Source organism: Palaemon carinicauda, chromosome 1, assembly GCF_036898095.1.
Source record: "Palaemon carinicauda isolate YSFRI2023 chromosome 1, ASM3689809v2, whole genome shotgun sequence".
NCBI lineage: Eukaryota > Metazoa > Arthropoda > Malacostraca > Decapoda > Palaemonidae > Palaemon > Palaemon carinicauda.
The window spans coordinates 111,034,092-111,050,844 of record NC_090725.1 but is presented as its reverse complement, the minus strand read 5'-3'; the positions used below and the strand labels follow the sequence as shown (position 1 = coordinate 111,050,844).

Genomic DNA, 16,753 nt, shown 5'->3' with positions numbered 1-16,753 from the left:
ATTGATATATGCTTGATGATGTTTGGTGTGATGGATCTCCATAATGGTTCCTGAGATGTGGGGCTCCAGAGCATTGTAATCGTACTTCAGGGGAGGAAGAGCGTGGGCACCACGAGCCTCGCCTGAGCAAAAGGAAGTTTATTTTTTTTTTTTTTGTCTTTAAATATTTTTTCTCTCAATTTTCAAAGTACTGTATTCTTTTATTCATTTTGGTTCAAAACTAAATAAGTTTTTATTCAATTAAATATTTTTTTTCTTTTAGTTTTCAACCTATCTTTTTCTAGCCTGGATCAAAACAATGTGCGAGCGTCTGAAACAACACAAATAATATTCCAGACCATCGAGAAAAAAAAAATCTTAGTTGACATTCATTCCAAATTGGAGTACACAGATTAAAAATCTATAAAATAATTAACAGGACAAAGTGAAAAATTTTAAAATACCTTTCCTCAATATAACTAGGCTGAAGTACATAGTGCTATCCTAAAAAATGTTCAATGCTACACCAAAATCTAAAACTTTTACGTAGTATACTTGTGCTATTACTTCCTATTTGCCATTCTTTAAAAAAAACTTTGCAAGTCAGGTCTTACTGTTCATTAACCTTAAAAACACTAACATCTGTATGTACAATATGTTCAGAGGTCTCATAATTCTATAATAATCAATTAATGTAATGTAGCATCATTAATACAAAATACTTCTGTACAAAATTGTTACTTTATAACTGTAATATAGTGTTGCAATACTGCAATGTCTCATGCCAGCATCCAACTATATTAGGTCCTCAATTACTTGAAAACCATTTGACTTACAAACCGCTTCTTCAACCCTTTTACCCACAATGCTATTTGGAACTTTCCAACCCTTAACCCCCAGGCATTTTTTTTTCAAGCACATTTTGCAATATATATTTTTAAAATTGCTCTAAAAGCTTTAATTTTCGTCATAGAGAGGTCAGGTTGGTCTCATTATTTTGGAAAATGCCTGAAGTTTCTCATCTAGTTATGAAAACTATACAAAAAATGTAAAAAACAGTTTTTTGCAAGGACGTACCGGTACGTCCATGGGGGTAAAGGGATGAGTTTTGTGAAACGTACCAGTACGTCCACTGGGGTAAAAGGGTTAAACTTATTAAATTTGTATATTGAGGATTTTTAACACAGAAAAGTGATCCATACTCACTCAGTTCAGCATTGATGTGGGAGTAAATATCGGCAATTTGGGGACTAACAATCCCTGCCTGGGCTTGGCCAGCTCGTTGAACAGTGATGCTGGCAACGTAGGCTGCCATTTCACTGATGACACGAGCTTCGTCGGCAGCATTTGCGAGCTGAAATGTGAAATATTTCCTGATAATTTTATCCCTTTTAAATTAATTAATAAGTCTGCCATTTCACTGACGACACGAGCTTCGTCGGCAGCATTTGCGAGCTGAATTTGAAATATTTCCTGATAATTTTATTCTAAATGACAGCAACCCTTCTTAATTAATGTCTAATATTCAAATGGATTGAGATAGAATATTTTAGTGTACTGTACTATTAAATAATCTTATTACTCAAATAGCCCACATTCATTACTTTCTACCAGACGTACCACTTTAGTGTTTAAGTCTAAAATCCAAGGTACGTCAAAAAAAAAACCTAATGTCAAGTGTCTTTTGGAACCAACTTGTGGGCAATTTGATACCACTAATGTGGGTATTTGAATTAGGTGGTTTTCATAATTATCTAGTATGCAAACTACAATGAATAATTTTGCAACCAAACATTTTAATTACTGCCATACCTGATTCTTTTTAATCTGGTCTACTTCAATGCCGGACAGTTCAGCCAGCTTCTTCTCCAGAGCACAGATGTAAGCATCCTTGTCAGTCATTTTTGGTAGTGGTGTTTCTGAACCTGTGGCGGAAGAAAAAATAGTATTAGTTTCAACCAAATTTTGGTCAAAAACTTGTACGGCAATAGACTTTACAAATACAGTAAGGTACATTAAAAAAAATTATAGAAGATTGCCTTGGTTTTAAACTATAAACAACATTTGAAATAACTATAGAAATGTCTCGTAACTTTTCACCATTGAATACTTGAAGAGCCACTTTTAAATACATAACTTGTGATTTGAAATTGTGCATACAGTATTAGTATGACAAATTTGAAGATAATTTGTATTTTTCCTAACCATACAAACCTTAGCTATTTACAGAGGGTTTACCTTTTAGCGCAGCTGAAATGACGAGCCAATAGTTTTAACGAGGGTTAATTACCCCCGCGCTAGTTAGCGGGGGGTGGGGAAGGGTAGCTTGCTACCCCTCCCCCCTCCACACACCGGTGACTTGCTTCACTTCACTTAGAGGTAGGACTTGACTTGGGGGTCAGGGATGGCGGGCACATATGTGTAAATAGCTAAGGTTTGTATGGTTAGGAAAAATACAAACTATCTTCGAATTTGTCATTTGTTCCGTAACCGAAATACAAACCACGCTATTTAAAGAGGGTGACTTACCCCTTAGGAAGGGTGGAAAGTCCCCAGCCTTACTGACTTCGGCTTGCCCGGGGGCTCGATCCCTCAGTGAGCAGCACTAGAGAGAGGGAGCTCCTGTACCTCCCAAGTTCCTAGCATCGCTAGGAACGAGTGGCCTACATAAGCAGTGTGAGGAGGAGAGTGTGACTCGTCCTATGAAGTTGACCTTGAGACCTTCAGATAGGAATTCTAGGATAGGACGTTCCCCATACCACCTCGTCAGGGTATGGGAGACGCAACAGTATTAAGCTTAATACTAGGAGCACAAAGAAGCATGGGTTACCTGCAAAGGTCGAGGTCAGCTATGCGAGGACCAGGATGCTGCTTCCCCAAGAGAGGGGAGAATGAAGAAAGTAGTAAGGGTCAGACATACTCTTTCATTCACGCAGACTAAGACCAGGTAACAACGCCCTCAACCTACTGCTACTTGTCCAAAAGGAGCCCGAGGTTAGACCAGCTGTTGTGCAGCAACCACAGGGCCGATAGAAAACGTATCGAGGCTCCTGTGGGTCACGTCTTGCAGGTAGTGGGCTGTGAAGGTCGTTAGACGCTTCCAGACCCCAGCTTGAAGTACCTGCGTCACAGAGAAGTTTCTCTTGAAGGCCAGGGATGTAGCAATACCCGACATCGTGGGCCCGAGGGCGACGTGACGGAGGAGGGTCAGGATTCAGGGCATGGTGGATAACCCTTCGAATCCAAGCTGAGATGGTGTTCCTGGTGACCCTCCTCTTAGTCCTGCCTGTGCTCACAAACAAAGCTCGCACATGAGGACGGACTGCAGCCGTTCTCTTCAAGTAGTGCCTCAGACACCTCACTGGACATAGTAGCAGCTGATCTGGGTCGCTTGTTACAGAACGGAGACTCGCGATCCTGAAAGAGTCGAACCGAGGATCCGGCACTCCAGGATTCTGAGTCTTGGCAACAAACTCAGGGACGAACCTGAACGTTACCTCCCCCCATCCCCTTGAATGGGCGATGTCGTACGAGAGACCATGAAGTTCACTAACTCGCTTGGCCGAAGCCAAGGCAAGTAGGAAAGCCGTCTTCCAAGACAGGTGGCGATCAGAGGCCTGGCGTAATGGCTCGAAGGGAGGTCTCTTAAGAGACCTGAGGACTCGAACCACGTTCCAAGGAGGGGGTCTCACTTCCGACTGGGGGCAGGTAAGCTCATAGCTACGTATGAGTAAAGAGAGTTCTAGCAATGAAGAAATATCCACGCCCTTCAATCTGAAGGCCAAGCTTAAGGCTGAGCGATAGCCTTTCACTGCCGAGACAGAAAGGCGCATTTCTTCTCGCAGATACACGAGGAAGTCCACTATTGCTGGAATAGTGGCATCGAGTGGAGAGATACCCCTTCCACGACACCAACCACAAAAGAATCCACTTTGCTTGGTAGACTCCCTCAGAGGACCTTCACAGGTGCTGAGACATTCTCTCCGCAACCTGTTGCGAAAAGCCTCTCTCCGCGAGGAGACGCTGGATAGTCTCCAGGCGTGAAGCCGAAGCGAGGCTACGGCCCTGTGAGGGACGCCGGAGCGGGGTTGTCTGAGAAGCTCGTGTCGTGGAGGAAGCTCCCATGGGAGTTCCGTCAGGAGTTGCAGAAGGTCCGGAAACCATTCCGCGTGATGCCATAGCGGAGCTACCAGAGTCATCGAACAGTTGACCGATAGTTTGGTCCTGTTGAGCACCCTTCTCATCAGACACAACGGTGGGAAGGCGTACACGTCAATGTTGTTCCACCGTTGCTGGAAAGCATCTTGCCAGAGTGCCTTGGGGTCCGGGACTGGGGAGCAGTAAAGGGGCAGCTTGAAGTTCAAGGCTGTCGCGAACAAGTCCACAGTCGGGGAACCCCACAAAGTCAAGACTTTGTTGGCTATCTGAGGATCCAAAGACCACTCGGTACTCACTATCTGCGATGCCCTGCTCAGACTGTCGGCGAGCACATTCCTCTTGCCAGGAATGAAGCGAGCTGATAGTGTTATCGAGTGGGTTTCGGTCCACCTCAGTCTCTCTACTGCAAGATGGGATAGCTGTTGCGAAAAAGTGCCTCCCTGCTTGTTGATATAAGCCACTACCGTGGTGTTGTCGCTCATCACCACCACGGAGTGACCCGCCAGGGACCGTTGGAACTGCTGAAGAGCCAGAAAGACGGCCTTCAATTCTAGCAGGTTGATGTGTAGGCACTTTTCTGATTCTGACCAAAGGCCTGAGGCTCTCTGGTTCAGAACGTGCGCCCCCCCACCCTTCTTTTGACGCGTCCGAAAAGTCAATTCCGGGGGGAGGATGAGAAGACTCGCTCTCTTCCGCAGGTTCTCGTCGGCCAGCCACCACCGCAAGTCCGTCTGTTCCAGAGACCCCATTGGAATCAGAATGTCCGGGGAATCGGATCCTTGATTCCACCGGGACTTGAGCTGCCATTGAAGGGATCTCATCCTGAGGTGGCTGTTTGGAACCAGACGGGCCAGGGAGGATAGGTGGCCTAAGAGACGCAACCACGATTGGGCGGGGAGTTCTTTTCGCCCGAGGAAGGGTTCCGCCCCCCTCCTCAGTCTTGCTATCCGGTCGTCTGATGGAAAGGCTTTGTGGAGATTGGTGTCTATTAGCATGCCTAGATAAACCAGTCGTTGGGACGGCTGCAGAGAGGATTTCTCGAGGTTTACCACGATCCCCAGATCCTGGCAAAGATCCAGAAGCCTGTCTCGGTGCCGAAGAAGGGTCGACTCAGAGTCTGCTAGGATCAGCCAATCGTCCAGGTAACGAAGGAGACGAATGCCGTTCCTGTGCGCCCAAGATGAAATCAGGGTGAACACTCTGGTGAACACCTGAGGAGCTGTGGAGAGACCGAAACACAGCACCTTGAACTGGTAGATCTTGCTGTCTAGGCAGAATCTCAGGTACTTCCTGGAAGACGGATGGATTGGGATCTGGAAGTACACGTCCTTTAGATCCAGTGTGCACATGAAGTCTTGTGGTCTCACCGCAAGTCTGACCGTGTCTGCTGTCTCCATGCTGAACCGGGTTTGTTTGACAAACCTGTTCAGAGCTGAGAGATCGATGATGGGTCTCCAGCCTCCAGTAGCCTTCTCTACAAGAAAGAGTCGACTGAAGAAGCCTGGGGAGCCGTCCACGACCTCCTGGAGAGCACCCTTCTTGAGCATGGTCTCGACTTCGGCCTGAAGGGCCAGCCCCTTTGCCGATCCCGTGACATAGGAGCTCAACGACACTGGATTCGCTGTCAGGGGAGGTTGAGATGTTGTGAACGGGACGCGTTAGCCTTGGCCGATCTCTGAGACCGTCCAAGCATCGGCCCCGTGTTGCTGCCACCTGCGGACGCAACGCTGAAGGCATCCCCCCACAGGTGGACATGAGGACTGCCACCCCTAGGGCTTGCGGCCGCGGCCGCCACCCCTAGAAGTCTTGCCTCCCCTGGAGGACTTACCGCCCCTCTTGACCTTGGCTGGAAAGGGCTGGGGCTTAGACACCACATTCTTAGCTGCCGGTGCCTGTTTGGGAGCCTTACGAGGCTGTTGCTGCTTTTGTGGCGGGGCTGGAGGCTTATAGGGCCGAGTTGTAAGGGCCCTATGGAGGAGGGAGTCCGTGCTGGATTTCCTCCACCTCTCAGCCGTTCGCTCCATGTCTTGAGGCTCAAACAGGTTCTCCCCCAGAAGGGAAGCATGTCGGAGCCTACACACATCCACGGTGGGGACCTTCGGATGGAATCTCTCGGACACAGCATCGCGACGCTTCAACACCGAGTTGGCCCACAGGGTGGTAACCTGGTGCGCCAAAAACTCGATGGAGCGGGTGCCCGAGAGCAAGAAGGTCTCTAGGGCCTTCCTATTGGTCTCCTTGGACAAGTCCTCCGATTGCAATAGGATGCCCAGAGATCCTAGCCAAAAGTCCAGCCACGAAGTGGCCTGCATGGCACACTTAGCGACCTTCTCATGGCTAAGGATCTCTGCCGCCGAGAACGACACCTGCCGGGCAGAGTGTTTCTCAAGCGGCACTCCCTTCGCCAGCTCCTCCACAGAGTGAGGGGGAGGAAGAGCGAGGTTGTGCTCACCCAGGATCTCGAAATACCTCCTCTGCTGAAGACGAGGAGGAGGGATGAGCTTGTTCCCGGCAGTGGAACGACTGGAGGAGGCAAGAAGTGCGAGCTGAGCGTTGGCCCTAGCCCTGGCACTCTTCAGCCCCCGAGACCAGGGCAGAGCCGCACTGGTCTTAGGGGCCTTCCGAATGTCAAACACTTCATCCAAAATCGTGTCTTTGCCTTCACGGGGGGGCGATGACTGGATCCATAAGCCCACCCGAGAGCAAGAAGGTCTCTAGGGCCTTCCTATTGGTCTCCTTGGACAAGTCCTCCGATTGCAATAGGATGCCCAGAGATCCTAGCCAAAAGTCCAGCCACGAAGTGGCCTGCATGGCACACTTAGCGACCTTCTCATGGCTAAGGATCTCTGCCGCCGAGAACGACACCTGCCGGGCAGAGAGTTTCTCAAGCGGCACTCCCTTCGCCAGCTCCTCCACAGAGTGAGGGGGAGGAAGAACGAGGTTGTGCTCACCCAGGATCTCGAAATACCTCCTCTGCTGAAGACGAGGAGGAGGGATGAGCTTGTTCCCGGCAGTGGAACGACTGGAGGAGGCAAGAAGTGCGAGCTGAGCGTTGGCCCTAGCCCTGGCACTCTTCAGCCCCCGAGACCAGGGCAGAGCCGCACTGGTCTTAGGGGCCTTCCGAATGTCAAACACTTCATCCAAAATCGTGTCTTTGCCTTCACGGGGGGGGCGATGACTGGATCCATAAGCCCGTTAAGTTGCCTTATCAGGCTTAGGACCTGCCAGAAGGCATGTTCGGATTCTTGCTGTTCTCCTCCCTGCGGGCTGGCAGCTAAGTCTCCTGCCCCAGGGATCTCTTCCTGGGGTGACACGTGGACATTCCCCCGGGGTAGTCGTGGGTTCCTGACAAATCCTTGCAGAGGATTTAGGGACGGTCTTGGAATCCTTGGATTCCCTCCTGGGAGGGATCCAGGATCCCAACAATGAGGTTCGAGGGGCCCCTTCCTCACGAGACGATTCTCCTGCATGAAGCGAAGTCTCCCCCCCTGGTGCCGAGGGGAAGACTACCGCCCCACTGGACTCACCTGAGGACGGAAAGGCCTCGTCCACGGGAGAAGGAGAGAGCACTCGTGCAGGAGAAGGGACCTTCGCGACCGACCTCTTGGGAACCAACTTCGCCCTGGGGGAAGTCACTACGAAGTCCACTCCTCTCTTTCTCTTCAGCGTAGGAGAGCCAGCCGTTGGTTTGTTACCCAGGCCGGCGAGTGCTGGTTTCATAACCCTCACTAACGCCCGTGCCAGAGGACCAAACAAAGTCTGTTGCTCCAAGGACACAGAGTCCGAAATCCTCGCTAAAGGGAAAGGGATCGGGCGATCCTTTGGAGTGGACACCATGGTACCTGCCTGAAAAGAAGGTGGGGAAGAATGATGTACTAACCTCTCCTCGTCCTGCACTACCAACCTGTGTTTGGGTGGAGGTGATCCCGAGTGCCGTCTAGGAGCATGCGTTCCTGCTGCTACCACCGGCTGCGGAATTCGCCGCGAACGATGGTCGCGCGAGGGGGAATAGTCGCGCGGGAGCGCAGGTGGATGATCGCGCGGGCGCGCAGGCGGGCAGGTAAATGAATGCGTGTCCGAGGCGACGAACGCAAGCGTTGGCGCGACGGCGAGGAAACGCGCTGCCGCGTGGGTGAGGAAGACCGCTGGCGATGTAGATCCACAGGTGATCAATGATGAGCTGGTGAGTGCGGTCGCTCAGGTTGGCGATGGCGCGATGTGGCATGTCGACGCGTTGGCGAGCGATGGCGAGCAGCATGCGCAGGTGAACGACCGCGCAATGGCAAGCGATGGCGAGCAGCATGCGCAGGTGAGTGATCGTGTGATGGGGAGCGATGGTGATCAGCATGCGCAGGAGGGCGATCGTGCAATGGCGAGCGATGGCGAGCAGCATGCGCAGGAGGGCGATCGCGTGATGGCGAGCAGCATGCGCAGGAGGGCGATCGCGTGATGGCGAGCAGCATGCGCAGGTGGGCGATCGCGTGATGGGGTGCGATGGTGATCAGCATGCGCAGGAGGGCGATCGTGCAATGGCGAGCAGCATGCGCAGGAGGCGATCGCGTGATGGCGAGCTAGAAGCTGGCGAACCATGTTCCTTCAGGAGTGTTGGAGAACGTTGTTGCGCCGGCTGTCGCTGTTGAATAGGCGATACTAAGATCGCCTGTGCGCGCTGGCAAGCAGGTGATCGCTGGCGCGGAGGTGATCGCTGGCGAGCAGAAGGTCGACGCGTGTCATGTGAAAGGACAGGTGGCGCGGCGCGTTCACGAGCAGGAACTGGAAGATCGCTGGCGCGTTGGTGAACATGTGTTTTTGACACACGCGCAGCACGATGTTGCGTAGCCACAGGACCAGGCAGATGGTGAGCAGGGAGCTCAGCAGGAACTATAGGGTGGTCAGAGACCGCAGGGCGATGGTCCTCAAATGAGCGCTGACGCTCAGAAGAGAGCTGGCGAGGAGGGCGAACATCTGGAGAGAGCCGACGAGCAGGTGAGCGTCGGCGAGCAGGAGAGCGCCTGTGCGCTAGCACTGCACGAGGAAGGGAAGGATCCCTTAGTCCCGAAGGGACCGTTGCCCGTCGGGTGACGAGTTCTCCAGAAGGCGAAGATCTGGCAGGAGATGGTGAACGGTCTGCAGAGAGGTTCAAGGAAGGCGGAGCTGTAGGTTGAGGCTGACGAGGAGAGTCCCCCCCGGAGGATGAAGACCCAAAAAGGCGCCTCTTAGTCCCCCTGTAAGGGGAAGGGAGGCCCTTGTGGCGTAGCGGACGGTGAGCCTTACAGCGGAGGCGGCCTCGGGGAAGATAGTCGGGACCATCGGTCCTCCGAAGGGGAGTCTCCGTCAAAGCACTTCCCTCAGAAGGAAGCTGAGCAGCAGCAGAGACCGAAGGACTCACTTCCCCCTTCGAAGGATGTACGGAAGGGGGAGGAGAGCCTTTAGCACCATCATCCGCAACAGCACCTGCGGCGGATTGCCCAGCCACGTCGGAGGCCTCTGTCACCACGACGTCGACAATAGACAGAGGGTCTACCTCTGCTACCGCCGGCGACTGCTTAACAGCGGCCCCCAACAAGACAAGGTCAATAAAAGCGACCCTGGAGGACAAGCCCTTAAGACCCAGGGACGACCAAATCTGTAAAAGATCATTGGTTAAGGCATTATCAATAACCTCCCCCGGAGGAGGAGGGGGAACTGCCTCGCTATGGGAGGCGACGCCCTCTCCCCCCACCGAAGGTCGGGAAACAGAACAAGGGTCTGCGCTCCCACTCTGCCGACTCTCCTTAGGAGGTGGACGAGGGGGAGCTTCGGAGGAGGTTTGGGCGGCGGAAGAAGAGTCCCGAAAACCTTCCTCCTTCAAGGCTAACCCCGGAGGAGAACGGTTTCTCTTGGACTTCTTCTTACGCCGACGGCCAAACCTCTCCCACTGGGAGGCAGACCACTCCCTGCACTCACGGCACATGTTCTGGTCACACCGTCGGCCCCGACATTGAGGGCAGAGGGTGTGCGGATCCGTAGTTACGTCCGACATGAAAGTCCCACAAGGACGACCGGCAACTCCAGGGCATGTAGCCTACACATTATAAAAAAAAAAAAAAAAAAAAATGAAGGTCAACTTCCAACCAACACGGACGCTGAAAAGAAAAAGCAGAAAATTAAAGGCTGTCACGAGGACGATGAGCAGACACGTCTGATCACCGCCGGGCCAAAAGTGAAGTGAAGCAAGTCACCGGTGTGTGGAGGGGTAGCAAGCTACCCTTCCCCACCCCCCGCTAACTAGTGCGGAGGTAATGAACCCTCGTTAAAACTATTGGCTCGTCATTTCAGCTGCGCTAAAAGGTAAACCCTCTGTAAATAGCGTGGTTTGTATTTCGGTTACGGAACAAACAAAAATTACGACCCATTTCATAAAGTGTAAAATGCCAGTTTCTTACTAAATTGTGAAGAAGGTAAATTTCATATCTTCTCAATCCTTTTCACCTTCCATAATGTTATGTCCAAAAGATGAAATTGTGTTCTCCGTACTCGTGCATCAAAACACGAAGGGAAGGTATATAATAAGTTGATCCCACCCGTATTTTACTTACAATACTTTTTTCTTAACTAATAAAACATTCTACATATTTTCACTTTAAATAATGAGCCCATTGATAAGATGACTGAACAGTTGAATAAATGAAAGCTTACCAATATCATATTTTTGTTCTAAGGAGTGAAAGAGCCTATATACAGTACAGGGGTATCACAAGAATTGGTCCTTGATAATATGCACAGGTACAGTGGGACTTAGGAATTCGAGGTGTACCATGTCACATCCATACAGCATTGCGAGCAACCAAACACACACACACACACACACACACACACAGAGAGAGAGAGAGAGAGAGTTTAGTTATCTACAACATGAAAACAAGTTCAAGGTCATCAGATGAAAGTCAAGGTCACCAGAGGTTAAAGTGTGACGTAATTTTACTTATGCTTGAAATTAAGACTTTCTTTCATTTGAAGGCCAACAAAAAACTCACGATGATATAACTGTTTATTTGAAAGCACATCTGAATAACATACAATATTAGGTAATTTTAGAAAAAGAATTGAAGTCTCTAACACAAATAGTAGTCCTTTGAGGTTGAGTTGAAAATAGCGAAAATTGGCAAAATTTCTCAATTGCATCCCTTACCCACCTGGTTTTGATAGTGGACCTCATTGGACACAATTTTAGTTGGGGTGTTTGTTCTGAAACCCGATAGTAATGGAGATATTTACTAGTTTGTTAGAATTTGATTACTTTAATTTTGTAACAATTTGTAATTTTAATATTTAATTCATCAAAAAAGCATTTTTAGCAAAAATATCTTAGCTAGTATCGTTGAATTATAATACCAAGGCAAAAAAGTAAACCATACACTTTTCCTATATGTGACCGATTAAGGGTTAATGCTCTTTTTTCTTTTCAGGACTGACGAGTACATAGGGACATCATCAAGTATGGCGGATATCCCAAGAAAACGGAGACGGACAGCTTCACCGATACCTAGCCAATCCACTGATCCTGAGAGGTGCATCATATGCCAAAGAGATGAACCCAACCTTAATACATCAGGGACAGAGAATGGCAGATTAGCAGTAATCCAAGCTGCTGGCATTAGAGGGGACTGTGTGTTAGAGACTGAATCATGTTGATCAGGCGAAGTTTGTCTACCATGTTAATAATGATTGCTACAAACGGTACACACACAAAAGGAATCTTGAGAGATTGCAGCTGGCAGCAACATCTGACGCAGGTGCACAGCAGAGTACCTCATCTGGTGGTCAGATGAGGAGACGTTCCTCAACTGCAGCACGGGATCCAGCATCACGTGCAGAAAATGTAGACATCTTCTCCAAGCCGTGCTTCCTATGTGGCCATGTAAAACACAACAATGTATTCAAGAAGTGGCGAATCTCGGAGGAAGGCCGTGCAAAGTCCTTCCTGAGAGCTGCACTGTCTCTTCAGGATGAAGTATACACGCGAACCAGTGACTTGCAAGATGCAGATGCTGTGTTTGGGGCAGATTTGTACTGTCACAATGACTGCATCCGCAAATATATCTTGAAAGGAGAAAGGCAGTCCTCCAAGTCTGCGTTGCCGTCCATTGGTCAAAAGAAGCTGGATATATTTGCAGATGTAATGAAGAACATTGAACCAGGTTTGAACTCTGGGAGGTGCTACAACTTGTCATATGTATCTGATAGTTGCAATAAAGTGGTACAGAGTGGTGATCAAGATGTCACTGCCTTCAGAAACAGGGATGTGAAACTGTATTTGCTAAATATGTGTGGTAATGATGTGTCATTCTTCACCCCTCAAAGTGCAAAGGCCCCTACAATCTTCTTCAAGAATAGTGCTGTAGATAGTATGCCACAACACTCTGATAGGGAAATGACTTGAGATATACTAAAACAGTGTGGTTTATTGTTAAGGAATTGTTTCTTGAAAGAGGACTTTGAGCTCAATGACAAATTTTGTGACGCCAATGAACTTGAGAAAGCGTACAGAGACATAGCAATTCCAGATGAAGTTGCCGAAGTGTTCTCAACACTGTTTGACTTTGATGTGAAGTGCAATTACAATGACCCTGACAACTCACAGCATAAAAACCTGGATGACTGTGACATTTCTGATGGAAAAATGGGAAAAATACTCTCTGTTTATCAGGTCATGTTTTACATAGTGAACAATGGTAGAAAGCGCACTCCTCTGCACATGCTGAACTCAGAAGCAATATACAATGCTTGCAGGTCAAAAACTCTCATCTCAAGTTTCAATCGGTTTGGACTTGCAACCAGTTATGATGAGGTTCTTTGCTATCATTGTGATATGGCTTCATATATCACTGAATCAAATCGGGGTCAGGTCCCTCTTCCCAGTCAGTTTGATCGAAGTAGATTTACTATTGGCGCATTTGACAACTTTGATCATGAGGAAAACACTTTGTCTGGAATTGGTGGAAGTCATGACACTGTGTCTATCCTAATGCAGGACAAGCCAGCTGGTACATTAGGGAATAGTAAACCAAATATGTCCCAAACTCAGGTAACACACAGAGAAAGACAATTCAAACAGGAACTAAGTTGTCAGGTTTTGAGAAACTACATAAAACCTGCCAAGAAACCCAGTCTTCCAACTGTGTATAAGGTTCCGGACGATCTGTATGAAGCAGATGAATGCCAAAGAAATGTTACAATGATGAAGGATGCTGCATGGATACTAGGCAGAATGAACATGTCAGATATGAAGGAAGGCATCAGAGAAACAAGCCAAGAACAGCAGATGCCCTCATGGAGTGCCTTTAATTCCCTTGTTACTCATGAAAATGTTCCTCAAAAGATAATAGGGTTTCTTCCTGTTCTTCCATATCCTGTCACAGAGTATACTACTGTGTACACTGCCCTCAAGAACTTTCAAGATATCCTCAGTCAGTTAGATCAGCCTCATTTGCCCATAACTTGTGATGAGGGGGTATACCACATTGCTAGAGAGATCATCATGCACAACCCAGATGAATTCAGCAACTTGGTTCTTTGTTTGGGATCGTTTCACCTAATCAATATTGTCATGGGAGCTATTGGCAAATATATTGATGGAAGTGGTGCTGAAACCATCTTGGCTGAGTCAAAAGCTTTTGGTAGAAATGTTGTTAGGTCAGTGCTTGATGGTACGCACTATACGAGGTCACTAAAAGGATTGATGTTGCTCAGTGAGTGCCTTGAGAGGTTACAGTGGGCCGAATTCTTCAGAATCAATGGTGTTGAACCATACATGAACGAGCTTTCGTTGATACTGTTGATGAAGTCCTCTGTGTCAGAGAAAAAACAGGAAGAAAGCAGGGCACACTTAGAGGCATTCATTTCAATTTCATCAAAATTGATTGATGACTTCAATGCCTTTAGGTCAGACAGATGTGAGGTATCCGAGACGTTTGCCTTTTGGGATCAGTTTGTGAAAATGGTATCCATCCTGAGAAACCTTGTCAGGGCCGACCGTGAGGGAAACTGGGATCTCCATCTCCAGAGTCTTCAAGCCACCCTCCCCCTGTTTGCTGGATGTGATAGGATAAACTACCTGCGATGGGCTTCAGTTTATCTGGAGGATATGAGGAAGTTACCACAAGATGCCTCAAATGTGTTTGAAAACTTCAGAGCTGGAAAGTTTGTTGTGAAGCGGACAGGTGGTCAATTCACTTCTGTTGGAGCAGACATGTGTCTTGAGCAGACAATCAATCGCTCTCAGAAGAGTGCTGGTGGTATCATAGGGAGTACAAAGAGGAAGAAGTTTGTTGCTCAATGGGAAATTATCCACCATGAGATGTTGGCAGTGGTCAACCTGCAGTACAAGATCAGTGGTGTTGTCACACCCAGCAGAGAACTTCTGGTGAATCATGAGTTCAATCTTCCAGCAACTCGAAGTTCTGAAGCCTTGGTTGATGAAATAATTAGGTATGTCAAAGAACATGACAATCCTGTGAGATCTTCTGCGCAGAAGAGTAAGGATGATGTACAGACCCTACACAATATCATATCACAGAAATTAATGCCACAGGAAATCCGTAATGATCTTCTGCAGTTCGATGCTACATGCAAGACACTCTATGAGACCTTTCGGACTGAGCGATTTGTGACAAGACAACGTTTAATCTCTGACACCATCCGCTGCCGAAATCTGAAAACATTTAAAAGCAACACAGCAGCAAAGCACACTCGCCAAACAAAAGCCAAAGAGAACCAGAAGCAGTTGGCGGAAACTCAGAAGATCTTTGACATTGCCAGAGTGCGAGGGTATGACTTACAAGACCTGCTCACTTATGACCTGATCGACACAAACTATCTCTTCGACTCAGAAGGGCTAATGGTCAAACCAAACAAAAGTGACCTCTGCCATGAATTGGAGAAGTTGCTTGATGCAAAGGACTACCTGCAGCCACCAGCATGGACACCTGCGAATACTGCTGCAATTGTGGATGTCATGGGTTACTTGCGTCGAATGCGAACGGTTAATATCAATACCTTTGGTGATCTCTGCACAAATTTTCTGGGTTATGTGCATGGCCTTTGCAACAATGCAAATCGTATCGACTTTGTGTTTGACACATATATTGAGGGCTCAGTTAAAGACAGTGAACGAGCAAGGAGATGTAAAAATAATCCAATTGACCTGAATGATATGTCACCTGGAACACCATTACCAGTCACAATGGAATCATTCTGGGCTTCATCTATGAACAAAGCAAAGCTCCAAGGGTTAATTCGGGAGCACATTTTAGAGAACCCAATGCAAACAGCAGACATAGTGGTGAGTGCATTTGGACTTAGTGAAACCAAACCATGCAGAGGTGTTTTTAATGATATCAGCATCCAACTGCCTGAACTAAATCACAGAATTGAAGAGGCCGACGTGAGAATGATCCCACATGCCCTGCCTGCTGTCAAGGGTGGAGCTTCAAGAATCATCTTATTGTCAAATGACACAGATGTCCTGGTACTTGGACTTCATTACTAGAATCTCTTGAGAGGTTATGGCCTCAAGGAACTGTGGATAAGAGCAGGTGTGAGAAATGCAACCAGACACATACCACTGCATACCTTGGCAGAGAAGATGGACCCTGAGATCCGCAAAGTCATAGTACCACTCCATCACCTTACTGGTTGTGATTCATCAAGCAAATTTGGAACTAAATCTTCTGGTTTGAAAGCAAAGCCTGCTCAATATCTCTGTGAATTTGGGAAGGATCCAACCAATATTGACTTTGCGGCAGTTGAAGAGTATCTTGTGAACGTCTTCAAATCTGGAACACCATGTAAATCAATGGACCAGCTGAGGCATCATCTCTACCATCACAGCAAGAAGACCATATTAGACCTTCCTCCAACTAGTCGCTCAGTTAAAGGACACATACTTCGAGCATTCTATGGGACATACTTGCAGTTACACTGCCTTGACAATGCAGAACTAAACCCGTGCGAGTTTGGCTTCTATCAGGATTACTGTGCTCTGCTGCCCGAGAGAATGCAGTTATTGCTTCCAAATGATTTTCCACTCCCATGCAAATGTTCTGCCTGTGCTACCCAGCGCTGTCCTTGCAGACAAAATCAAATTACATGTTGCCCCTACTGCAGCTGCCAGTCAAACAACACAGGCTGTAGAAATCCGGTATCATAGAATCGTTTCACTAGTAAATAGGTTTCATGCATGCAACTGATATTCTTCTAAAATGTTGGTGTAAAGGTTGATGGAAAATGATTTTTGTACCCTTCTTATCATATCTGTTAAGTTAAATGATGTTCCTGTGCATTGCCATATGTCTGTCTTTTGCATGTATGTAATGGGCAAAAGTTGCCGATTTTCGCTATTTTCAACTCAACCTCAAAGGACTACTATTTGTGTTAGAGACTTCAATTCTTTTTCTAAAATTACCTAATATTGTATGGTATTCAGATGTGCATTCAAATAAACAGTTATATCATCATGAGTTTTTTTGTTGGCCTTCAAATGAAAGTCTTAATTTCAAGCATAAGTAAAATTACGTCACACTTTGACCTCTGGTGACCTTGAACTTGTTTTCATGTTTTAGATAACTAAACTAGC

The 16,753-nt window shown here is 47.8% G+C and overlaps 1 protein-coding gene across 1 annotated transcript in view; it reads right to left on the bottom strand.

Annotated features, from left to right (window-relative positions):
* Positions 1-16,753, bottom strand: part of LOC137650864 (superoxide dismutase [Mn], mitochondrial-like) — a 45,468-nt gene that overhangs the window by 7,808 nt on the left and 20,907 nt on the right. The window contains exons 2-4 of the mRNA XM_068384022.1: positions 1,792-1,904; positions 1,186-1,333; positions 17-122 (exon numbers count right to left, since the gene is read on the bottom strand). Of these exons, the coding sequence (XP_068240123.1) occupies positions 17-122; positions 1,186-1,333; positions 1,792-1,881 (344 nt within the window). The 5' untranslated portion in view covers positions 1,882-1,904. The remainder of the gene's footprint in view (positions 1-16; positions 123-1,185; positions 1,334-1,791; positions 1,905-16,753) is intronic.